Source organism: Varroa jacobsoni, unplaced genomic scaffold, assembly GCF_002532875.2.
Source record: "Varroa jacobsoni isolate VJ856 unplaced genomic scaffold, vjacob_1.0 scaffold_386, whole genome shotgun sequence".
NCBI lineage: Eukaryota > Metazoa > Arthropoda > Arachnida > Mesostigmata > Varroidae > Varroa > Varroa jacobsoni.
In genome coordinates, this window is record NW_019213288.1 from 17,369 (window position 1) to 45,082 (window position 27,714).

Below are 27,714 nucleotides of genomic sequence, written 5' to 3' on the forward strand. Positions count from 1 at the left end.
ATATTTTTTTTTTTTTTTTTTTTAATAGTATAAAATAAAAATTTTCATACCATAAAAGCCCTAGAATTTTTTAGGTGTACATGGATCAGATATTTGATGCAGTTTGCGTTACTAAAGTGTTTTTATTTAATCAGATATTATCAATAAAGTTTTGCCTGTTTCAAAGTTACATGTTCAAACGTTTGTAATTTTAAAGTCTTTATTTTAAGTTATGTAACATAATCACTTTGGGTACATAGAGGTTAGCGGAGGTGGGTCTCTGAGGCTTCTTGTATTTTCAGTTCTGCTAATCTTACAGAGAAATTGAAGCAGTCAAGTGCAACTTTGCTTAATAAAACTCGATATATTTTTTTCTAAGAGAATTGTGGTTTCGCAGTCATTATCATTGCTGTCAAGAACGTCTCATATTTGGTTGCTTTTAAAAGAAATTTTAATTTGGCGTATGAAGTTCTATACATTTATTATCATTAAAGCCAAATATATTGTCGACGTACGTATTACATTGTGGATAATCATGATCACAGATCATAACCTGCAATGGATAATTATTTATACTAGAGTCATACATAACCACAACATTTATAGGGGCTTGCGTTGGTTTTAAAAAACGGTAGGCACATTTTTGCTCTCTATTCTCTCTTCTCGAACAAAATACAATTCGTTTACGTGCAAGCTTTACACTGCACAGCGGAGCTTTATGTGGATCTGTGTAAGCAAATCATATCTTTGACTTGCCTGACCTACCACTAACCTGTATACTATATGGGCTGATGACATAGATGGTCTTATATAGAATACGCCTATATTTTCTTCAAGACAAATGAATTATGTGGAACCCATTTCGGCCACAGAATAGAAAAGTCTTGGCGAATACACTGGTATAATCTTTTTTCCTTACTGTGGCACCGTTGCCTTTAGTGATAGAGTTAAGTATATTTCAGCCCATAGAGCACCGCCCTCCATTATATCTGTCCTTAAGAGCTGTTAGACGACGTTCCAATGAGCGTACTGAAGCGTAAACGTTTTGGCCTTTCGCTACAATCAGTAGAACTGGCTACTGTCAAAGATTTACAACATTTTCTAATAATAATAACCGAGTAATAATATACACGTATCATAAATGTTGCTGACGTAGTAATGATTCAAAACCTGTTTGTAGCTTTCGGTATTTGTGGCTGTTCTTACAATGCGAACCTTACGTAACAACATCTACTTAATATAACATAGTTTTTTTTTTATAATGAGCTAGAGCAACATATTTATTATTATTATTATTGAATTAGAGATTGTTACCGAGGTGTTCCTATAGGGTATATGCTTCGTCTGGCTCTTCTGTTGATGTTTAACTATTTGCTATAGGATTAATATATAAGTGTAACTTCCATTAGATATCGACAGCCATATTAAAGGTCACATCTATAACATGCAATCAAAGGATAACTAGCTTTTGACTAACAGTTAAATCGATAAGGAAACAAGAAAGTATTAGGCAAGGAAAGATAGTATGATAGATTCCAATTTAAGGGTGAGCGACCTTGCATAAATGAAAAAAAAAAAAGAAAAAAGGATACAAATAGTTCGTTGCATACAGGCAAGCGGAAACAACTGCATACGCAAACTAAATGATGACTAACGTTCTAGCGGCTTCTGTTATTGAAGTTATCTTAAATAAGTGACAGGTCTGAACGTAAAAACAATAAGGGTTTATTTCCCGAAGAAGAGGAAAGGATGATAGACGGAGAGAAACAACCGATAATATTAAATTTTGTGTAAAAAAATAACTTCCTGGCCAAGACTATTGTTATCAGGTAAAATGAAGTGACGAACAGATTCGATGTACATAGGACTTGAAGTCCAGGCTCGAATACATTTAACATGGTAGACAAAGGAATCGTTCTCTTTAAAATGAGACACTCCGTAAACTGGATCGCTTTGTTACGTTGAAAATGGTGATAGTTCATTAGGCTGTCGCTACCGTCAGCAGGACGAGAGTAGTAACTCGCGTTCAACGTCGATTTTGACCTCGTGTTCGATTCGGATCCGCTTCTTTAAGATAGATAGCCTACTGAGAAATGAAGGACGGCTACTGACTACGCCGGTATTAGCGGTTTGCGTCCTATTCGCCTACTTCTCAGGCACGGCTAACGTGACTGAAGGTAGAGATTGCGCGTGATTGAACAAGGCGTGTCAATGAGGTGCAGAACAAGTTGTAAGGGGCACCGTGAGATATCGAAGGTCGAGAAAAGTCATTAGGTAATTTGGAATCATGAATATTGTCTCGAGCATTGTAATGCAGCATACCGCAACTTGTATGTGCTGGGCAAGACCCCCATATAAAAATGGAGGATGATTAGGAATCAAGCGTAAATGAGTGAAACCAAGATATAAGATGGTGCATCGGACGCAAATATGTTGAGAAAGGTTTGACGCGAGTCGTCTTAATAGTATCAAAGTTCTTCAACTGTATTTGGGATAATTCTATCCGAATCTGTTCGGAGCAACAGATGTTACAAGCGTTATTTTCAGATTGAAGAGAGACACGAATAGCCTTTACTTTCTCTGAGTAACCAATGTCAGAGCGAATCAGCATTTTCTAATTCAGGAAGTAATAAAGCAAAATTGTATTAAAATACTGGTTGATTCTTTTAATGCACACAAATACTCTAACGGTTGTCTCTATGGGATCCAAAGCTGATTAGTCTCTAACTGTTATAATGGCATTGAGTGGCGATTTTCTCTTCACTTATCTAAAGAACAAATGCAGACTCATACGTTAGTCGCTTGAGCCTTTTCTTATCAACCCGTTTGCTACCAATAATCGAGCTCACTAACTATATTAGTCTAACAAAAAAAAATAATGGAAGAGCCAAATGGCTAGGGCTACTTGCGCTCGTCACAACAAAGCTTGCTTATCTTCTCTCCGTTCCTCTTAAGATGATCGTATTTTGGTCGAACAGTTTTAAGGCATTAGTGGATAACTTTAGGAACATTTTGAAAAAGATACAATGTCATACTTTCAAATGCGCACATTGTGCTCACTATACTTAGACTCGTTCAATGGCATCAATGGTCTCCACAAAAATACGCCGCTCGAAACAGCTGGTTGTGAAGTACTAACTGGTATCCTATCGTACTAAATGTAGACTATAAATAGTTATTTCAATTCGAAACATGAACTTGAATCTTCCCAAACGTCAGTTTTCAAAACGTAGAGTCTTCTTATCCGACCGACACAGTTGACAGATGATAATCCAAATTACTAGAGCAGTTCTCAAAAGGGCTGTCATTTTGGTTGGGGTTTTTGTTATTAGTAAACGTAGATTAGAATGAAAAGTTTCTATGCAAAAGAGCTTAAGCCTATTTTTTCTCACTTCGATCTGCATATATATATGTATATGTGGCCGTTTGGTATAAAAGATGACAAACCTTATTGCTATACTTTACAATGACGTTGTTTCATACCCCCTTTTTTGAGTTCAAGATGCGATCGTACTCTTTGTAATATGAGATCGGGCTTTTAGGCAGCGAGCAGTAGTAGTAGTAAACCATGGAAAATTTGATAAATAGATTAAGAGTCGGAGTGGGCCTACAGCAGCTTTGTAAACTCTGTATTCGATAGAGGTCGATACCAGAAACACCGTGAGACCTTGGTTTAAAAAATTCCGGAAAATAAATTTTCGACCTAAAAATGAGTCTCGCGGAAGACCCTCTCCGAAAGAAAACAAAAAGCTGAGAGCTGTAGTGGAAACCAGCGTATATTGGAGTACACGGGTACTAGTATTTACGTTTGTCATATGTAAGATACTGTAATTGTTCATCAGATTAAAACGCTAAAAAATGGGACGTATGGGTACCGGGTGATCCGAGCAAGCATAAAAAGAAAAACAGACGTGTCCTTCTTTTTGCTCTCACGTCACAAGATGACCCATTCTGATTGACCCAAAATTGATCCTCTACGATAATCGTTTCAGGTCACATACAAGTGGGCCGGTAGGGAATTATTTTAAAGCAAATGTAAAATCTCAAAAAGCTTATAATGTATATTTGTTAGTCCAATGGATGTGTTGTCCACGACAGCTTAATGAGTCGTCGATTACGGCTCAAATATACTCTCAACAATTGGAGGAGATAAAGAAAAAAAAATTTGACACAAAGCTACCAAATTTAGCGAACAGAGATAAACTATTATCATTACTGCACGACGATACCTGACGTCGTGCCGTAAAAAGCACGAAAATAAAAATGAGAAGTTAAAATTTGGAGCTGTCCATAATCCTCGCATATCGCATCCTCATAAATTATCAATTTTTATTCTCGACACCCTTTTAATATAGAAATAGTTCAATTGCTAGTCAAAATTGCTATTCGAGGCTTTGTAGACTCTTGTACACTGATTTCTACAGCAGCGACATAACTAAGTAACCATCTAAAAGGCAGAAGGTCGTATAAAAGAATAGTGTACATTTTGCCGAAAAAAAAAATTAGCTAAAAAGTCGAGTTCACTGTTTCATACTGAACAATAAGCTACACACGCCTATATTCCATTAAGCTAACATATACATATTAGGTTAATGGGACGCACCATTGAAACTAAGGCCCAAACTATAATAGTGGCGCCCAAATTATTAAATTTACATTAGTACCGCATTGTTTGGGTAAAGTAGGTTATTTTGATCATTCCCGTAATAATTTAAGGGCTAACGTGTTTGCCTTCTAATTTTAGAGACACGTAGCATCCCTCTGACGGCATGCCTAAACGCCGTGCCGGATGTAAATCTCGAAACGATTGGATCATTTTTATCAACTCTCAGATAATTATCAAATGTCAATATAACGCAACAATGAAAAATACCGCACAACCCGTACTAAAAATTACATTTTGTCATATCATTCGGTAAAAGATCTAAAACAACTTTAGCGCACAAAATCGCTTGAAAAATGGGGTTTCTACGGCAAAGGATTAATTTTAAACCAATTTCGGTGCCAATCATTCTGACTTAAGAGGTACAAATACCTGCAGGGTTAGCGACAGGCGAAGTTCCGACATGAGCTGTAAAAATGAAATGCATTAGGGCACACACATAGGACAAGAAATCACGCCCGCACAGGAAATCGAGTCGAAAGAAACCTATTTGAAGGCTTCGTAATCTACATACAACACCTTTGTGTTTGTGCACTGGCTTTTAGTGGTATTAGAGGCATAGATAGCCTATATCACCTAAAACCGCCACATAGACAGAACTCCCTGGTCACATTTGTACACAAGAATGCCACTGTCATTTTTTACAAGAAGCTGAAGTAGTTAACATAATTCATTCTTTATACTCAAGTTACCAAAGCGCATTTCGAAGTTAGCTGAAAAGGTAAGTTCGGTTGAGTACAGTTGGATGCAATATAATATTGTTTGATCAATCGTTTACAGTTAAATTGTCAAATAAAGATGTCGACATGTGGTGGACGAAAAATCAGTATAGTACCTGAAATACAACCTGAAAAAACGCTCCTTTTCGAGAATCGGGAATCAAAAGAAGCTGACAAAAGGGCCTACTACACTGAATTTAGAAGCGACATTGGCCTAAACTTAAAAATCCAGCTGCGCTAGTCTTTTGGCTATAAGACTAATAGAGTCGCCCGGATTTCGATAGACATTTTAGCCATTCGAAAGCAGTTTCTGCCAAGAAGGATTTACTTAAGATCATGTTCACAGTATCAGTATACATACTATAGTAAATTACTGCCTCAGACTTTGTTCACGTCCGTCCTCTTATAGCACAATCTGATAAGGCGAAATCGATTCTTTTTAATACGACCTAACATAAACGTAAGTGTATGTACTTTATTTAAACTGAGTGTCCTTACCGATTCCAAGGCCACCGCCTACGAGAGCAAACAGTCGTAGATCACATATTGACATTTTATTCTTGAAATTGGCCAACGTGTTTAATTGAATATCCCTGCCCGTGAACTGGGTCTGTAGAATTGATTCGTAGCATATTTGATTGTGCTACAAGTAATGGAAAGATATAAAACAAAACCGTTCTCTGACTTTGATCTGTGTGCTTTTTTAGATTGATTAGAATAGTGCTCACCTCATTCAAGCTTATAGTTAATAACCGAAGGTTACAGCCTTTTACTGGGTAGATTAAGCTTGTATGTCAAGTTAAGTTTCTCGCTAGCCAACCTTGGCCTGAAGTGACTCATAGCTTTCTCTAAGAGGAGGAAACCCTTGGGTGAATCAAGAGGGACAGATGGATAAACATACATGCTACACATAGTATCATATACACCATACAATCAAAACCAACACGGAGCAAAACGCATTATGAGTCTATTTGAAATAGCTCAAGTACCAATTCTTAACACAAAAAAAAAAATAACTTTTTTCATTTTTGCAAAGCAGGACTTATGGCAGATAGAATAAGTTTCACAATTTTTTTTTTTTCATTTGTTCTGAAAAATTTAATATATTAGGGTTCGTTTCTCAAGGTACAAGAAACCGACACTATAATCAATAACTCGTAAATGTATAAACTTTCAGTTAGGGAAGCTGCAGATCAAAAAATTGAACAAGTCCTTCTTTTGCGTTACTCAAGCCTTTTAATATGTTACAACTTTAATTAGTTCGAAGTCTGCGCCGAATTATTTCTACCTTTTTATACCAATCGTGTAAACATCTTCAAAAAAACTAATATAAACAAAAAACATAGGAGTTCTACATATTTTTTTTTTCGCATTTAGGTAACAAATCTACGTAGAGGGCGAAAATCTAATTTTTTCCCTGTCTGGCTACTTTTCCTGTATGTGCATCGTAAGAATGAACAGCATAAATAACAAGCGTATTTTATGGGAAGTCATCAGACAATTTCGGTTATAAAGCAGCCTTGGACTGTGTGCCCGGTAATCTGGCTAGTGGTTAAGTATTGTCTAATCTTCGTTTTTCAAGCAGTTTAAGTAATTAAAGAGACTAATCCTGCGAAAGGTATTATCTTCACTTGAAAGGCATTATGCAATAATCGAATAGTGGCTGGACGGCTGAAATATACCTTTTATTGGAATATAAGGAAGGTCTTGAATAGAAATCGAATTGGCCTTCCGAAACGTCGTTGGTTATACAACCGTTGAGTGATCCACTCTGGTCTTGCGCACCACCGGTAGCCGACACCAGCTTTCGTTACCGCGCCGTCTTGAGTATTACATTGCGAAAAGGAAGCATATTTGTTACTATGTTGCATATGATGATATATTAGACGGCCGAACCTATTCCGATTCCCTTCATCCGTGGTAAAGTCTATTATACTAGCCTTCGACACAGCTATCGAGACTCCTACGACTAGGACAAAGGCTATGAGTGGGACGGATACGATTCGGCCAAAAATATTGTCAATGGTTGCAATGACTGTAGCTGACAGCGACCCTTGAGGCTGGTAGGCTCTATGTTATCCACCCTGCAGTCAGTCCCCATTCCGCCCCTACAAAAATACGCTATTTTACGCTGGAAGACGTTCAGACACTCAGAAAAACAGCCCCTATCCCCCTCCTTCTGCCACTGCGTTGCAGTGAACCACCATGACAACATAGGACCAAACGACGACGCTGCAACTGTCGCCCGGCAAAGAACGAAGCAGACTTACGACACGTCCTTTTCTGAGCTGGCTTCACATACATGATACGTATAATAGTATGTATGGTATGGACGTATATGCTTCTGTTGCTTGTGATCCTCTCATGACTTTCCTCGCTGATACGTACTCTTCCTTTCTTTGTGGCGTTTTCCCTCTACCAAGAAGGGTGACAATGAATGTGCCAGTGGCTTTTCGACAGTGAAAAGCGAGGCCTAGGCCGGTTGGGGATGAGGTCACTGCCTTATAAAAAATGGCAGGCGCAAAGCAAATCGGCGAGACGCGAGTCCGTGCTTTGCTGTTGCCGCTGTCGCTGCTGCTACAAGTAGCGACGAACCGTCAACCGCTGACTGCGGTGACCATTGCCGCATTAAAATTAACTGCGTTTTGCTCCTTTTTTCCGGCAAACGACAACAGTTGAAGCGGTAGCAGAAGAAGGCCAACTATCTGTGGCGTCCAGACGTTCCCTAAACTCACGAGGCGTAAGCCATAATGGTCGTAAGTCGGCGCCCATCCTTCCTCAACTAGTTCATACTGTGACCGTCTCGTCTTTCTGACGCAAGCCAGCAGAAGAACTCCCAGTTAGAATGCGCGATCCGAATCAGAACCTAACTTTGGGCCGAGTAACGTTTTCGAAGCAACTCGACCCTTACAGAGGGTGTAGAGGCAATCGGGGCACACTGAAAAGGATCGCCTTCGTATACGGTATGAAACGGCGAGAAATACGAGGCGTTTGCTATTCAATTTGTGCAATGAAAATATGTGCGTGAGCCGTTCATTTAGGCTGCGTTAGCGAAACGCTAAGTAGACAGAAAGAAAAAGCAGGAGACAGTCAGGGATGCGTCTGCTTATAGCATCATTTTGGCAGTTTTTGCATGTCAGTACTTGTGACATGGATGGTGACTAACCTTTCACAGCTCGCAGAACAAATGGTTTCCGTAGCAGGCGTAAAATTTTCTAGTCAGAGCTGTATACGGCATATACAGTAAGAATCGCCATAGTAATACATACCTTTCTCGGGGTAGGTGCAAATCGAAACTATATCACACTATAGTGCTACGACATAGCGCACCCCCAAGACAACCTAGATAATTATAGCTTATTTCTGTCAACGCAAAACGTGCACTTTTTTTTCATCTGTACAAAGGTCAGCTGCTTGATATATAAACAACAAGATATAAAACAAATGACAACGAAACTCTATATTTATATTCCACTTCGTTTGCTAGTTTTGTCGCCTCTTTTCTATCCTCTGTCCTATGTGTTTTGAAAATTTATGTCACAGCAAAAGCTAGTGAACAGCCCTAGTAATTGTCTTGCTGCCGCGGTAACTAGTGAGCTGGTCGACGAAGAAACGGGATAAACTGGGAGATAGACGGCGACAAACGTCCCATCGCTTCACGCCATGAACGTCAGTGTTCGGAGATAACCGCCGGCATAGAAGCGACCGGGGTGCTGGCATTGAAGCTGTGGGAATTGAAACTTTTAAATGATTCACCCTGTCCCGAAATATACCTACAATTGTCAGAGGGATAGGGCTTTGACCAAGGAAATAGCAGGCCAGTCCAATTTCAAGTTCGCCAAACTGTCGGGAGACAATAGACGAGAGCGTGGGCTAAGCAGAGTGAGAGAAAGCAACTGTCATTGAGAATGTAGAGACAACTGAGTCCGCTCGCTGCCTGCCTCATTAAGCGGTCGAGATCGTTCAGTCTTACGCGTCTGTGATCGGCTGTTGCCCGTACGATCGTGTGGACGTGCGCTAAAGTAATTTCCTCAGGAAAGAAGCCTCAGTAGCTGTACTGGCCAATTGCCGCTATGGACGGGGCGCTTAAGCTGAGAATTAAGCTTTCTGATAAGTGCAAGCCCCGAGATCGGAAGGCGAAACCAGCACAATCATATGCCCTATGATAATCACTAGGTAGCAGACAGAAGCTAGAAAAAGACAGAGCAAGCAACAGTGCGACTCTACGCAGTAGAACCATGACTCCATTTAATTCTAATACAACTACACCGTAATAAGGGGTCAGGACCAGGAAAAGAGACAACAGAAGACCTGAACGGATCAGGCAGAACGAAAACAAACTAGATGGCTTTGGCAATGATTACATTTGGGATGTATACAGAAAATTAAAATGAAGAACAATAATAGACCTTTTATTCTACTTTTTCGTTGTTATAGTCGAAGGTTTTATTAGTTTGTGATAGGATAGGGCTGAGAGAGAAGCTCCGATTACTATCTAGAGTCCAACATTGTACAACTATTACATTTGTGTTAGATTTGTCAACAATTCACTTTCAGGCTAGACGGGTAGGACATATTGCTGTGCACCGAAACGTACATTGAGTTATCATAGATCACTTATGTTCTAGTATTAGCTCGAACGATAGGTTCTTATATTGATTACGTGCTTTGTTTGTGTAATAGACTGAATTCGGTAAATGCTATCCAAAGTTCTCTCAGTAAGCACTCAGAAATCTGCATTGCTATTCCTAGAACTACGTAATAATTGTCAGAAATAGACAAACAGAAATGGTATAAGTAACTAAATAAAGACAAACCGGAGCATAGCTTGATTTCAACAAATTCTGCTATGCCTGTTTGCCCCCCTTGACCCGCACAGTGATAACGGGCTTATTCACTAAACTTGAAAACACGTGAAATGGTTTAGATTAAAAAAAAAAAAAAAAAAAGATAGATAGATACACTTTTTGCGATTAGAAGCAGCCACTTGAAGCAGTGCTGAACAACAATAACGGGAATAATATACAAAATATATAATATCTAGGACGTCTATAGTATCAGCATCCTGTACAGAGAGAGCTGCCGATCCTAAGACTCTTAACTTGTTGCAATGCAAAGTCTTGAAAAAAATGGCTAATAAAAAGGTTGTCAGTGTAGTTAAAGTCGACAGCGTATTTCAGCTCTTTATATCGATGGAGCGCTAGCACCATAAATACAGAGTTTTAAGTTTTTCGCTAATGGCCGCGACGCATGATGTCCACATTGATCGTACTTTAGCTTCATGTTGCTGCTATTGATACATAGACATCGCAAAACGGATAACATCAGTATAAAATGCTAGATAGCCTGGTGCCGAAGAAGCCAAACGCCATATCTAGCACGATACGAAAATGTTTTGACCTGTTTTTCTTTTGAAAGTCATGGGACTTTCTGGAAGCAACATAAAGCCGACAGGCAGAAAATAGCTAGGTTAGCAAACAAGACTTCGCATGAAACGTAATCCATCAATTGATACATGACATTTTCACTCCGTTTAAAATGAGAGCAATATTTTTTACGTTTTTATTCGAATAAAAAGCTAACACCAGCTACTGTGTTATTTCTCATAGACAATATAATGCAGATAGATAATCTGGATATTATAATCTAGATAAATGCAGACGTTTATTTTGCAACTCAGATATAGAATCGAATTCTGTAACCATTTACCAACTGAGTCTATTCGAACGTCATATATAGGTAAAAATAATTCTGATGTAGAAAAAAATACACACATGTGAAAAGAAAAACAACATATTCCGAAACCCCACAAGTCGTACTAAATAAATGCACTTAGAGTTCACTTCAGCTTCATACATGCGGAATCAAGTGTGCCTTCTTCAGTTTTAAAGATCATCTTACGCTAAGTCTCTAAGGCTTCAAGAACTACTGATATTGCAAGACAAATATGAACAAGAGTCTACGCTGTGTCAAAACAAGGATACACACGTGGAAAGAACAGATGCGAGAAGCCACTGTAGATAAATCAGGCCACGCCTGCTTGTAGCAATGCGCTCAATACACTGGAAAACGATCGTTAGCTCGTCATCTTAACCGCTCCAATAAAGGGACGTAAATTGTACATACTTTGTAGATAATTCGATTTATGAAATTCGCTGCTTTTCTGTTATACTCAAGGTACGAACTTCGCATGTAAACCTATGTAGATCATCGTGATCTTGATATAAAATAGGATACATTTGAGAACTTTTCTCGGCCATTACTCTAGGAAGCTTTACGTGATTGCGCTCGATAATTGTTTGACGAAGCAATTGAATAGCCAGGATCTTTTGGATAAATGAGGCTAGATTTTAAAAACAGGCCGTAAACAGTAGCTCAACTGATACAGTCGATGCAGACCAGTGTCCAAATATGGCTTCTTTAGTCTTTCCTAGAGTCTCTTCGACACCGTCTTGAGATAAACGTTCTTATGGCAGATTCCTAGCTAACGGTTCATGTGTTAACGGATACATACGTTCGATGTAGTCTAAAGCAAGGAATTGGCCATTGTATGGCTTTGTTCTTCTTTGGATTTCCCAGCAAATAAAAGTAATTAACTATTATTACTTGCATAACCTTGTTTAACCACACTACTTTTTTCGCTTAAAATAAGAAGATAAACGAGAAGCCAACAACTTCACAAACCGCGTTTAATTAAAAAAAAAAAAAAGTCAAACAGTTAGCGAATATGTGAATTGATATAAACGTGATAAACAATGAAGAATAGAAGACTAAATTCTTTATGATCGTTAAGACTATTATCACTGCTATTATTGCGGACTTGCAAGCGACCTTTTCGTCTAAGCACTGTTCCGCGCCTTAGGACGAAGAAATAAACGAATAATTAATAGTTCGCTTAATTCATTAACGTATGTGTTAATCTGCTGCTGAGGTCAGTTTTGCTTGGAATGTCCCTGCGACACTGGCTGACCTCTAGCTTTCGCTCAAAACCATTCCAGCCAGTCGCGAGACGGTGGTCGACCGGGGGTAATGGAACTACGAACGTAAGGGAGCAAAGCAGAGCTGAAGCCAAGACTACTGCTTGACAGACTAACACAGGAGTTAGGGGAAGGACCTGTTCAACTGCGGCGACATTGTCGTTCATCAAGGCACAATTTGCTCCATTGGGTGACCTGCCATCCAAAGCGAGCGCGACATGCCGACCGGTATTGCCCCTGGGTGATGCGGCATTTATCCCTTGACAGGAAAACTCTGCTCGGGGCAGAGGTACCGTGACTAGGAGTGGCTGCTTCTACGAGTACGTGCGTTAAGATAAAGAAAAAAAAAAAAAGTCTAGTTTATTAGCTATAGTGCTAAGCGGCTCATAACTATGGACGTAAACACAACTGTATCTCCGCTAACGCTATTTCGAGTCGACGTGCTGGCGTGTTATACGAAAGACGTTATAATTAAAAAGGGGATTGGATGATTAACGATGAGGGCGCAGCGCAGGAATGGGAAAGTCTGACCAACTGAGAAAAGCGTCCTTATCGAAATAACTACAGAAATAGCGGGTAGTATTTGTTGTTGTCATTGCGGTGTCCATTGCTGCTTGCTGTTCTCGTTGCGGTTCCACTTTCGGCAACTGAGTGCCTTTGCAAAGCGCATGGCACTACTTCGAAAGCGGGTAAAGACACGCCCAGTGCGATAGAATTCCGTATCCACTACAACGTATTTAGTAGACTGTCCGCAGCTCTGGCGGCAAAACCTCTCAGAAGTGTCACAAAAAGCAGCTGCATTCTCAACTCATTCAATTAGTTCTTGCAAATAGTCGTAAGCTATACGAGCTCCTACATCAAGCAAATATGGTGTACAAGCTTTATCCTACTCGCTTAAAAAAGCTTCTCAATTTAAAAGCAGCGTTCTTAAATGCACGGTAAGTGCTTGTATGATGCAAGCAAACGTTACAGATAAGGTCAGGCTCGCGTTCTTCGGAGATGCGGGTTGCATATAAGGCTCTTATTTAGAAGGGGAGTTTCCTCAAGGATTCTCGACTTTATATACTCCCTCTTTCTACGTTCTACGGCCTTACCTAGTTAAACGGGCCAGTGTGCAAGTTCTCTTGCATGTGCCAGCAAGCGCCCATCCAATATCCCATTATACCTCAACCTCATACATCCCAGAGCCTCAGTACCCTCAGGGTTCCTTAACGACCTTTGTGTGCTAGTCGACGAGGCAGCTCTGGCTTAATTTATTACAATATATCAGCTTCAAACATATTCCTACCGCATTTGACGCGGTCTATAATAAACACATTTTATTAGTCTTAGAATGTAGTGCAACGGTTTGTATCATGTAAGGCGCGGCCCAACGCGGCCGTTCGCTGTGGAGGTCGTCTGGGCTCCAGATTAGAGAGGGTAAACGAAGTGCCTCAGACTCTTCCAGCATCTTGACCCTTCTCCTTTAGCTCCTCTTTCTAAAGGAATGGATCGAGAAGGGGAGCTTATAGAGCTTACGCACGATTTACCCAATCTGGCTAGAACATATTAAACTGGCAAACTCAAGAAAGGGCTTATATCGAATTTGCAGGACTCCTTATACATGTAAACAGATTTAACTACAACGACGTGCCTTTTATATGGCCCCCCTATGTTCTTTCGGTTCCATCTACTCAGTCGCCGTTGCTGTGCCTCTTCTGCTTCGCAGAACAGGCTGGCTTTAGTTAGTGCTGGAAAGGAAAGCTTAGAGAACATTTAGGAGGAGGTTTTGTAGACACGCTAGAAAGAAAAATTTAGACACTTCAAGTAGGAAAAATACGAGAGAGAAATCTAATGTAAAAGGTTTCTGTGCGGACCCTCGGATCATATCTGGATTGAGTAGCCTCATTTATTACATATGGTACAGTGACATAAAGGACATTGACCTTAAAGAACAAATAAGGGCAAGCACATAGTTTCTGAGTTTATCATTTAGCCTCGAAAAAGGGTTATTGTGCCGCTTTTTTAGGGCGTAACAAGCTAACGATCTGATGCTAGTTCTCACCTACGTATTGCATAGAACTGCTACATGTAGACTATCATCTTATTATGCTGGGATGTCTTTTCATCGCTTCGCTTACCTTTGAAAAATAGGCTTGAGATTACTAAAGTTTTTGCTGGAATTAATCAAACTATCGTGGTTCTTTCTTTTTCATATCTATTAACAACCTCAAGTCGTTTTCAAACAAATCTTACAAGTGTTCTATTCTGTGTACATTTTCTATTTACACCTTCAAGGCGGTTGTCTAGTTCAGGGAACAGACACTAACTGTTACGAACATTGAAATACGGCAAGATTCTGCTATAAGCTTCAAGTGAACGGCTCCACTGCTAAATAATTTTTATAACATTATCTCAATACTTTGTTCAGCATTTTCTGCCCAGACAACAATAAAAGACTATCCTGGCTATTTCTTCTTTGATGTAAAATGCATGGTCTCCCAAGTACGATAATTTATCAAGGCATGACATTGAAATAAAGAGATGGATCCCCAAACGAAGCAGTGCAAATTTTCATCTAAATGAAGTGAACGGAAATAACTACGTGGTGAAAAGTAACTGCCAACCTACAACAACGTATATATCTAAGCTACCTAAATTTCTAGAATTGTTTTTGCTATCCGACAGGCGAAAAACTCGACTCGAAAGGCAGAAGCCCAGATGACCTAACTCAATTGTCGTACAATAATAATGAGAGGACTGGCACTATGTGGCGGGCCGTTGGCCATTGCTCTAGTGCCTGAACATTTTCATACCCTTATAGACATTATTCATTCCGATTCGCCATGTACCGTGTAGGAATATTATTGTTGCCAGCGACGCCAGTATTGCTTATCGTCCACACTTCCTTTTAGGAATAGTTGGGAACTCGCAGGCAACAGGTACAGCACGTAGCAAATCGTGCAAACCGTTTAACCTCCCTCCTTCTCTTCGGTCTCACCGCTCAAACAATCCAGGTTGGCTATTTCAACCCCTACTACCACACCTATTTGAATAAAACGACGGTGGCAGCAATTGTCCCGTCGCCAGCGTGGCCTGCTTACAGCGACAAAGGTTTCTATAGCTGCTGTTTCTGGGAGAACAGGCCGCTTACCTCTTGCCTTGCTCTTGCGCGGTGCCACTAGAAATAGCCTACCATCTAAACCATCTCCCTAAGGCCAGCCGACGAGTAGTTGACGGACTGGTAGTTCTCGATGAATGGTCGACTGCTGGTAAATAATTGGCTTCTCATTTCGCCAATATGCCAATCTCGTCATCCCACCTTCACCGTTTTCACTGCCAGCAGGGATACGGTACTGATGATAGTGAAGGAGGCGACGACATGTGCCCGGCCAGTGCTGGCGGTGGCGGTAGCCCATAATACAGGTGGGTCGTTCGCCGTTGCCTCTGTTGTTGTTACCGATGAACGGAGCCAAGAAGCAGCCCATAATTTTCTACACAACAGTTAGCCAGAGGACACCGAAGACCTGGCGGAAGGCTCCGCATCCCCTGTACTGCAACAGAACCTCACTCGCAGCGATGCAGTTAGAGACAAATGTGAAAGCATTGCTACATGTATGAAGAGCCGAAACTACCTTTTTCGAAGTACAAAAAGCTAGTTTCATGTTTCGGTAGGCCTGTGCACTACAGCTTAGTTTGTCTGTCCGTCTATATACTATGTGTCTCAATGTGTTTGCGTGTATAATATGACGGCGTATATCTAATATATGTCCATATCTGCTATATCTTGTTATCTGTGTGTCGTTTTTGGGGGGGGCGCTGCTGCTCCCTTTATCAAGTACATTGTGGGTTTGAGCCTATGTGTGTAAGTCGTAGACTCTCCGGTCTGTCTTGTATGAGCGAACGGATGCTTGAGGATCGTTTACACGTATGCTATTAGTGCTGCTCCTGTTGTTGTTACCACTCTAGTTACGTTACCGTGTACCGTTACCACTAGCTGTCGGTTGCAGGCCGCAGACTGTAGATTGTAAGTCGCAGGCCAGCTTGCAGCAAGCTTTGCAGGTCAAGTGCTGTTGCCCTCAGGGACAGGTATGTATATTCTGTATCTTCGATAGCCACTGGTCTCATAGCCATATAATGTTGACGGATAGATAGATGGAAGATAGTCTAGGTTCCCACCGACTGTGGCTCAATAGGACACGTATGTACGCGGCATTGCATGCGGGTAGCGTGCAGGTAGTATGTATGTCTGCGTCGAACAGCTGTTACTACCCTTGCACGTTGCACGCAGATGCGTACTAGTTTCTCTTGGTGGCAACAGCTCAATAGAGTAGGATAACCTGGATGTTTTAACCAAAGTCTACATAGTGCGAGAGTCGCTCAGAGCAACAACGGGATAGAGAAAAAAGGAAATACAGGGAAAAGCCTGCTGGCTAAAACCCGCTCCTGTCTAGTCGATGCTAAGATTACATGTATAATATATACGTCTGTGTGTTCGGGGATGATAGCTGATGCGTCGGCCGTAACGCTGGGGGCTGGTCATTGCTAGATATGGGTCGCTGCTTTCGCTGTCACGATGTCGCTTTCCTGATGTTGGTAGATAGAAGAGGCGTAAAACGATGACGGCCTCTCATAACAGCTACCCCGCCATCGTTGATGTACATTATGCAGTACCGACATAAAGAAGACGAGTGGTGAAGCGGCAAACGGGGTGAGGGGTTGCTGTCACAGTATGAGTAACATTCGAAGCGGTGTTCTGTCTTTGTTCCTAGTAGATGCCGGTAGTTACCTGGCTAAAGCAACTATTTCTTACCTAGCCGCTGGAGCTGTACGCGTAGTTGTCGTCAACAGTGCGGAAGAGGTGGCGGTAGCCGTTGTTTTCCTCTGTCGCGTCTTTTCCCGCCGACATACTCGTCTTCGTGTGGCCACAATTGCAAATAATGGACATTCTTCGCCTGACGCTCTCTCAGCTCAGCCGCGCTCACGCATTAGTGGTAAATGCATATTTCAACTAATTGACATTTTCTCTCTCTCTCTCTCTGTCTCTTTTCCATAGGCAAACAGACATGGCGCATCCTTGTTCGGGTGTCGTGCGCAAGCTCCTTTCTGTACTCAGGGCAGCTCCTAAGCAGCTTGTCTCTGCACATGATACAAAACATTTACAGCCTCCCCCCGCTTTGCCTTTCACGTTCCGTAATGAATACAAGGTACGCATATATATGTACAAATGCGTAAACATTCACATGCTGAGTAATGATTCATTTATCCATATATTCAGCATTGGAATATCACCTTTTAGTATTGTCTATAATACACCCCAGACTAGTCCCCCATAATAGTCCCCAATAATATATTGACATTTTATTGATCTTTTGTGCTATTTAATATGATACAAAAGGACTAAATCATCTAAATAACTGGAAATGGTAGGTATGAGCGACCATCTTAGTGTGCTACGTACTTCGAAATGCAGAATTTCGCAGGGTCAAAGCGGTATGGTACAGTTAAAAAGACAGCAGGCGTCAATTCTGTACCCAGACAATTCATGTCGGTTTCTTGCTATTGCTGCTGTTCGTTCAGCGAGATGAAACGAACATTGTATATAATTTTATTAGGTTGGCTTGCTTTAAGATGTGAAAATAAACACATTGTATCACGCAAATATATTTTTTTCGATAATAAGTATTGATTGCTTTTATATCGTATCGCTTTATCATAAATTGCGTTTTCTAACCCGATCATTTTCAAGTGTGAAATAATGTTTAAGTAAAACCCCCTTCAAAACAGTAACCTAGTCATGTTCGTTTAGCTTCATATTCTCTAAGACGAAATTGTTTCCATTATTTCAATTAGGATCAATACTTAATAATCCTAATAATTGATTTTTCAAAATTACACGAAAAAATCACGCGAATACACTGGTCCAATTTTTTTTTATTAAGGTTGAGGAAGATTTTTGTGTATACCTATTCAAACGTAATCCTTTCTTTTAATAGTTTAACGATATGTTACAAGTTAGCGCCTATTTTGTACCACGTTGCTAGCTTAACTCGAATGACAAAAACCATATTTTTAGGTTAATAAGCATGTCAACAGACATTCGGTTCTCTGAGCTCTGCCTGTAAGCGAGTGATGAACTAATTTAAGCATTGGATGGGTCCAAAACACCCAAGGAACAGTTAAACGATGGTAGCATGGGTAATTTCATTAAACTTTTTTTCGGCATATGGAAACGTACCAACAACATAATCCACATTTACAGCCTCCAATAGAACAGACTGTAGCAGAATCAGATATTTGTGCTCTGTTTTGCCATTATCAAATGCTTTTTGCTGGAGCCGGCATGTATTAGTCAACTATTCCAGAAACGATTCATGGAAGGCTGCCTTCTCGATATGGATCAGAAACGACAGACAGGCTTTCCTATACTATCATATATATGTGTGGACTATTGTGGGATGAGGGCCGTCATGCTATCTGCCATATACCTGTGTAGTGGCGGTGCCAGTAGAGTCGTTCTTTTCGGCTCGCTGGCTGTTACCCATAGCTGAAGCGCTAAAACCTACCTGGTGAGGCTATGCGAAGCTTCAGCTCATCGCGGCCAGCCATGAGGAGTCGACCGTTCAACCGCTCCATAGGTAAGCCGCCGACGGTGGCTGGTGGCCGTGGCTCTTACCCTGACCAATCTCTTTTTTCTACCTTATTCGTGTCCGGTCCTTCGTGATCGTTCTCTCACGCTGGCCGGCCGACCGGCGCCGCTGCTGGACAGCACAATGGACTTCCTGAGGAAGTCCGTTTTCTCCGCCTCTGGCAGAGAATGGAGGCAAGCAGACCCTACCGCCGTCGTGGCTACGGCGCAGCTGGCAAGAGAACCACGTTATCTCGGCGGTCGCCTAGCAACGCGTGTTGCAGCGCCGTCTACGCTTCGCTTCTGTCGTCTTTTCAGGGCAACATGGTGGCCAGGGACAACATGGCCACAGGCCAACCGCAACTATTAGGAAAAAGGTGCAGTCTTCCCTAAGAGCACGCATATAAGTAACATTATATATATCCGAGCGTACGACATTCATTTGAACCGTCAGTTTGCGACATGGCTGCTTGGATATAAGCCACCATTCAGCACTTTTTAGTTGCTATTTGAGATTATAGAGCTTGCATTATGTGGTAGTGATGTTGTCGTTTTTATCATTGCCTTTGCTGCATTTGTTTTTAGTTTTGCTCGTCTTCTGGCCATGTCCCCAGAATTAAACGCCAGCTCTGAGTTCGTCCGCGATAGGTCGCGTGAGGTTTTGTCATCGACGTCGTAGTTATGGAAATTTGGATTTGGCGGAGTGAAGCGTTGCTTAGAAGTCAGCCTAAGAATAGAAGCACAACGAAAGGTTGTTGAAGGAAAATAAATGTTTTAATTGCAGAGCTGATTCACAGCACTGAAAGAACACAAGTATTCGCTTCTTTTATTTAGCCTATTAAACACATATGTCTAGAGCTCCTCCTCATGTCCAAACTGATTCTATGCAATTACTTTAAGTTCAACACTGCTGTTCGGGTTTTCGATCGGGGTAATAAAGAAAGTATTACCAACTGCAGCACTAGGGTATTTAATGTGTAAATCAAAATGTTGTTCATCTGCATGCTTAACAAATAAATTTATGCACGAGTAAAAGTCTATTCATTTTCGACTCGTTCCTAGATATCTGTACGTTGGATATAAACTCACAGAGAAAATGAAAGCGGAATTTTTAGGTCGTAACTAGGTACCTTGGCAGAAGCAGTCCACAAAAGTTTCGTCAGACGCTTTTGAGACCGATACATACCAGGATAATCGTTACACTATCACTAAGTACATGAAGTACTTTGCTTCTTGTCATCCAATCGTCTGTACCATTTTGAGGTTTTTGTGTGTTAAAGATTCCCAGCTTGGTCTGTTTTCGACCTGCCTAAATAATAAAAGCAGTGCACGCCCTATCACTCAAAATGACAGAAAGGCGAACTGGCTCTCTGCAAGGGCATCATCCTACATAGCAATAAGCCATCCAAACTTTAGAAATTTACGCCTGAGCGTCAAGTTATGATGACTTGCAGCGATAGGGAACACATAGCTTCAACTCGATGTTTTTCCGGTCTCTTAATCATACCTGGCAGGATTTTGAACGCCTTTGACAAGCCGCAGATAACCAACCCTAACTGGGCAGCAGGTGGTGTTTACGCTTTTCTTTTCTTTTCTCAAGGTGTTTTCAAATACTTCGCATTATAAACAATAAATCATCTTTCGTGTGTCCTTCCTATATTTCCTCCGGCTAATGGTGAGCCGTCTACACTAGCTGTCGATGTTAGATTAGTCTATGTGATTCCTTCTGAAACACGACAGACTTAGCTTTATAGATCTTTTCACGCAGATACACCTTATAGCTCATAACATTGAATTATTTCACAAAAAGCACTGATAGACACCGTTTGCGGGCAGTTAAAATGCGGGCAGTGTGAGTACCTCGTAAAGCAACTATGCTAAATTCTAGCCACCCGCTTGGATTTCGAGCTTTTGATGTCCAGCGCCCCTTCGTAAAATAATTAGAATAATTGTATCACACGATACCATTACGTTCGTAACAATATTAAAAAAGAGAAAACCTGCTAATTAAAACTCTTGAATAATAAATATTTTCTACAAGCTATATTGTTAGAGCCTCATCATCATCATCATCATGCGAGATACTGCATGAGATACGTGAAGCCCAACAGAAGGTCTATATGAAGTTTTTCATTCGAGTTCGAACAATTACGCCAGTCCATTGCTTTCACCTCTATGAAAACAACGATTTCCCAGCGCAACAAACAATGCTCGCCATCGCCGATTACGAAAGGCATTCACCTAACTACTGATGGGTAATAAAACAACTGTCGATTAGCTGAATAAGTATTTCTTCCACATTGGCGCCATACATCGATAGATTTTCCCTGTACGCCATTTTCTGCTATACATGATCTTAAGTTGACATCGGACGCTTTTAAAATGCTTTTGATGAGGAATGCTTTTTTGAAGTTCTTCAAGGTGCCCATAAGCACTGCATTTCTGAAACAGCTGAAGTTCTTTACGAAAATGCCCTGCAGTACTGGATAAGAACGCTCTGTTTTCGTAATTTTGCACGCCCGAAAACACTCAGGACAGAGGTCACAGTCCCATTGCGTAAACATTGAGATAAACTCTGTTCCAGAAAAAAAATGCGCATTTCCTGCCTAATTTTTCTCACAGAAATAGTTTGTCGATAATTTTAAGACCACCTACACGCTTTCCACGACGCTGAGCTTGGTTCTAGGTACATCAAAAATGGTGAAACGCCGATACTTCGAACTATGAACATTTTTCTTAGACGGTTTAACTAGCCCAGCGGTACCTATTGATGTCTTTGGAGCTCTAGATAAAGTGCTTGACCGTCTGACCTTATGAGCTCAGCCATGAGGATGTGCGTGCTATATGCCTTAGGCTGCACAAAGCAGATTGCATTCGCCGAACTACTGATGGTAGTTTCGTACATCGCAATGTTTGTGAGGAATTATTGTCTTACTGGCTAAATACAATAAAAACGCTTTTTAAAATCACCCGCGTTTTGACCTGCTATTATACGTTTCCGGTTTATATGTGAACCGGAAAACGGTTTGATTTGAACCGGAAAGTGTTTTATTATGATCGGTATCTTTTCCTTTCCTTTGTCCACCTTTACCGAAAAAAAAGTATTTAAAGCTCTTGGCACCCATTGAGTCCTTGTTCGGCAGGAACTATTTTAGCCTTAATGTTGATCAAATGGAATACTAATACTGGATGATGCGTAATTTGTATGAATCTGTTTTCTATTCATTAGATTAGAAAACTAGCCATGTACAGGACAGTTGTATCTTGTCAAAATAAAAATGTCTTCGATGGATTAGCGGTTCTTTTTGCGACTAACTTTTGTGCCTAAAAAAAAAAAAAAAAAAAAAAAGAAACAGAAAATGACTGGATGATTCCTGCTTTGAACAGTTCTGTAAAATAGTGGGGAAAAATAGTTGTTTGATCGTCGAATTTTCAAAAGGTGGCTGTTTGATCGTGTGAACGTTATAAGTAGATCCAAGATCACAGTGATGAATATGATGCGTTTTTAAAAAAATAAGATCTAAACTTCAAATGTGACGCCATTTGATATGCATTTTTTTTAAGTCTTTACATTTTTTTGCTTATTTTCCTTGGGACTCTTTGAAATCCGCATGGAAATGGGTAACAGACTATTTCGAGCATTTAAGACAATGTGTAACTTTAGTGAGAATTCGCCCAGCATAAAAACACTGAATAAGACCTGATCTGTGATTATTCTCCCAGAACGCACCTTGTCGATTTCCTAGGAAAAAACTGGGCTTCTTTTAGTACCCGGAATAGCAAATGAACGAATGTCCACTACGAAAACCGGCCCGCCAAAATATGTCCCATTTCTACCGGAGAACACTATACATGTATTAGTGTGGTAAGAAATATGCTCCCTCTTCGCAACAAGTGTTGCTTTATAAGTGTACTGTATGTATGCCATAACTGCTATATATATTGATTCATGATAAATGCAACTCTAGGCTCGTTCTCGGTCTTACTCGATATACGCCTGTAGAGGTATATACTGAATATAGCCATCTTTTTGGATGGATGGATACTTTGGCAGCTGGAAGATACAGGTATCCGGTTAAAGGCGTACCGCTAGCATTTCATCTCCAAAAGACATCTGTGTTGTTAGGGGCATTGCTAATACCAATAACGGCCGCCACCACAGTGTTGTTATCTTGCCCTACGTAAATGTATTTTGTCTTATTTTCTGGCTTCATAAAGAGTAGTTCAACGAGCCGCTTGTCATGACAATCGGTGAAGACTTCAAATAAAATTGTCAGAGTGTGGACACTGTGCGAACATCACGGTAAGCGGTGGCTGAAGCAAACCCGAAAGTTAGCTATAAAAGAAATGACGTATTTATTTAGCTAGATTGAAAAGAATAGTAGGTAGTAAAAAGCCAGCGTCATCTAAGTTTAATGATTGATTAATATGAAATGCTCAAATGAGGATCCTCTACCATTTTTAAATAAATGGCAGAAGGAAAGCATCAAAATCTTGTCTTTTTTAATGAGTTCGCAACACAACCAAAGAGTCGACGATATTGTAACATGTAAAGTTGAAGTTCCGAATGTTTATTTGCATAGATTTTAAAGAGGCAACTAAACTTCTAATAAATGCTGTGCATGTCTTGAGCCCAAAAGAGCTTGAGTCTTGGTGAGAAACTATTCGCTCAAATTAGGGTTGCGTACTAATTCTTCATTGACTTTTCAAGGAAGTACTCTTGAAATGTTTTCAAATTAACAGATTTCGGTCCATCACAAGGATCTATAGCCAGTTCTATATACCTAAACAAATGTTTAAGATGTTGCACTTCTTTTTTGTACTTTTTGGATTAATATGAGAGAAGTGTGGTTCTACGTTCGTCTTAGCAAATCATTCCACCAATTCCGTAGTCATAAAAACATCTCTTAAAGCATACGCAGCCTTGCGAAAAGCCAGCATGCGAAACGTCCGAGTCAAACTATCTATAGTCGGTTCAGGGGTCTGGAATGTATGTATATATATACGCCGTGAAAGCAACTTTAGAAGCTCAACTTTAAGCTGAAATGCCTAAACAGTGAAGTAAACAAATAGAAACCAGTAAACGGTGTCGGCGATCGAAAAACAAAGGATCTGATTTTAGGCAATTAACTTCTAACGCCCGCGAGGCAGATACTATCTAAAACGTCCAGTGAAATTTCAAATCATTGTTTCGATCACTTTTCTTATTTATGGACGAAATCCTATATTTTATATAGTTTTCGAAAAACCTCAAGTTAAAGCACCTATTGGGTTTTTAAGGGCATGTTGATCATTCTCTGGCTCTGAAGTCACGTATCTCAAGTGATAAAGGTCGCATTGGCGCTACTTGACAGCTGATGTTTGGCCATAGCAGATGTGGTGAAATTGCTGGAATCCTTTAATTCAGACTTTAAATATATTACTTTAAAAACTAATGAAATCCCTGCAAAAATGTTTTATAATCTTATTACAATAAGGTACAAATGCTGCCGAGGTCTACGACAAAATTTGTGATGTTTATGGTTCAGGTGCGTTATAGGACAGACTGGCCCAAATATGGTTCTGCCTTAACAGCCTTTGGAATGTCTAAAGCAGTTGATCGCGTCCGACAAGACATAGATCACATGTGCCCCACAATCTATTACAACGCCTAGACGAATGCCAAAGTAGGTGATGCAATGCGTTTGGTGGAATTGGGCATGAACCGTGGGTTATCACTTGCTGCCGTCTAGCAAAACGATTGATTCGGATCCCTACTCTCAACAACAGACATTATTACGACAAGCCGTAACCAATGCAAAAAAGCGTCGTCATCAAAACAATTCCACACCGCATACATGTTTAGCTCCCCGACAAAAAATGAGGGAAGCTGAATAGCACCGCTTTAGTCCGTCGCATCGTCTAGATGTTACAGAATCAGGTTACCCTATTTGAGTCTTTGCAAAACTTTCTTAATGATACTGATGTAATCTCTATAAAGATATGAGAACGCATATGTCACAATTTTTCACCCAGAAACCACAGGGGTCTTACGGTGATGGGATAACAGTGCTACCAGTGCAGAAAAATGGCACAAGGTCGTTGGTCAAAGTGGGTCAGATTTACGGTCGGTAGTGTCTCGACGATCCACTATATACATAGATCATATGAGTATTAGTCTTCAGAATACGACATTTCACCATTTCATTTAGATCGTTATAAAGCGGGATTTTGCACCTAAACTGCCCGGTCATTTTGTACAAGCCGTTCCGATATCAACGTTGTTTTCATGCCTTTCTACTGAATTCACGCAATATTTGCTCGCTTGAAAACTTCTTCCATCCAGTAGTTGAATAAATCCAATAGTTGAAAAGAGAAATTAATTGAGGGGTCTTAGAAAAGAAATTCTTTATGATTTCATTCAGAGCAGGAGTGCGGTACGCCGTTTTTTAAATCATAATAAGCTCTGGGTATTCCATGCTTTAAAAGGTTTATGAACATCGTACAAACTTTGCTTTCCAGAGTAGTTTCTAGTGATCTTTTTTTATAGTTTGGGTCAAAAATAAATTTCTGAGGTTGCTTTATACACAGGGTTGGAGAAAAATATAGGACCTATTTGAATTTAGTTAGACGCAAGATTAGTCCTTCAATGCAAATCAGCCTTTCAGTGGAGAGGCTATAATTGAGAGAAATTTGAATCTATTCTATATATATAATTACAAAAATCCTGTGGTGAAAAAATTTTAGTTGCCTATATGATATCTCGCGTGCCATATTTTTTATAACCATAAGTCGTAGTTTAAAAAAAAGCGCTAAAAGGCTGCGGTAATGTCCGACCAATTTAGCAATCGCAAGATGAAAAGTTCGTCGTATATATCTACTACATGGTTTCATGCGCCCAAAATATAAAAGAGTAAAAGAAATTAGACATTTTATGAAAACTTTTAACAGTCACAGATATATATATATATATATATATATATATATATATATATATATAGTTGCTATAAACTGGACTATTAATGTAAACATATTAAAATCAATTCCATGCAAATGCGGTCAGGCATTAGTGGAGCATTTTGGAGTAAAGCGGTGTTGAAAGTTTGTGGGACAGACTTGGTAGTCTTAGTGGTAAATAAATATTCGTGAAGCTGACAAAATAGATGGCAGGTTAGCTTTCAGAGAACTACTTTGTGGCCTTTTTTCATGCCCTTTATTACCCATTATGATACTTCGAAAATTCAGTCTCCCCTTCTGTATCTTCTCAACTAGAATTCATTAATAAACCGTGATTGCGGGGCTCAGACTAGTCGACGCTTACCGTCACACTCATCTCGACATTCTTCGTGCATAAACATTACTTACTAATTGAGTTCAAATGATTAGTCTGGCCTGAAGTAAACTTCGTGAATTGCCTAGTTATATTATATAGTAAAGATAAGTTTTAATTATAATTTTTAAATGACGATCTTCGTGACAATGTCATAAGAAGGAAGCGTTGTGCCATAAATTTCGTAGTTGGATAGTAGAACACTGCGTTTTCAAAATTACATTTGTATCTAGATAGGGGCACAAATGATAATTTATAATTAAACAGTATATTCTTAGATTACTTATGTATTCGAAGTATTTTCAGTCGCAACTGAAATCTGGGGAAAGGCAATCGCCTAAAGGGTAAGGGCAATTTTTTGCAAACTTGACAAATTGGCGTCATTACTCGACACTGACCCGACGCAAGCAATTCACCAAATATAAGCCAATGTGTCTAGCATCGCGCTATGCACATCTAGAAACCTTGTGTTTTCAAGCAGCAGGCCCAAAAGCCCTTTTTTCCTTCTCTATATACTGTGTGGGTGTGTATGCAGCGCTAAATTCCTGATACACCTTTAAGTAGCCTATGTACAGGCAGAGCTGTAATACACAAGGCATATTTGTTGATAGCATTGTGTATTACAGCTCTTCCTGAGCACGTAAACAGAATCTGACTGCTGTCAATAGCCATTTATAGCACCGAACCAAATTAAGGACGCCTGAACGTGTATGTTTCTCGGGTAAAACCACCTTTATCTTAAATCTTCTCCAGTTCTACTTCTGTGTGCTCCATTTGAGTAGACATTTGTTGTGCTGGATAATAACGCTGTGTCACGTTGTTTGGTACGCTCGAAGACATAACTGCTTTCTCAGTATTTAGCCTGGCTTCCTATAGCAGCGGCCTTAACAGACAGGGCTCGGACGTCAGCAGGACGAGTGTCCATAACGAGACGTCTACAATTTGGCGACAAACGGCAAGCCACGCAATAGTTTTACTATTCGACTTGAGTTACAAACATGAGTAAATAGTAACGCAGCGTAAATAAAATTCAGTTTAATTGTATACGTGGCCGTCACCTGTGGGCAGTGTTGGATAGCATAGTCTACTGTTAGAAAGGACCACCGTTTTACGCAAACTGTACATTCTACAGCTAATGTATGCCGTAATTGATTTCATTTTTGAACCTGCCGTAATAGCTAGAGAGTACATCGGTAAATCCTGTTATATGGCCCACGTGGCTCAGAGAGCTTGTTCTTTGACTCTAATTCATTTCTTCCTAGATGTTCCTATATATAAAAATGTATTCTATGTGTAATAGTATTCATGTATACATGTGGCAGGTTGAACATGTAAGCATTCATACATTTTTGATTCGTACGGGTTGTATAATACGTGTCGTCGGCGCGACATGAAGCAGAGACCGCTGGTTTGTTTCAATGAAAGGCCTAACCGTCCGAGCTGCCAGGTTACACTTGTAC

At 40.2% G+C, this 27,714-nt stretch overlaps 1 protein-coding gene across 5 annotated transcripts in view; it reads left to right on the forward strand.

Moving 5' to 3' along the window:
• Positions 1 to 15,383: 15,383 nt before the first annotated feature.
• The window catches only part of LOC111259936 (uncharacterized), a 40,080-nt gene continuing 27,749 nt past the window's right edge, over positions 15,384 to 27,714 (forward strand). For 2 of the 5 annotated variants that reach the window (XR_015310800.1, XM_022832345.2), the window contains exons 1-2: positions 15,384 to 16,406; positions 17,374 to 17,524. Coding sequence is in view for 3 of the 5 variants with exons in the window: in XM_022832345.2 (XP_022688080.1) it covers positions 17,384 to 17,524 (141 nt within the window). In the remaining 2 variants the exon portion in view is untranslated. Of the gene's footprint in view, positions 16,407 to 17,373; positions 17,525 to 19,530; positions 19,759 to 27,714 lie in introns of those variants that run through there. The other 3 variants (XR_002679930.2, XM_022832344.2, XM_022832347.2) reach the window with 3 other exon arrangements.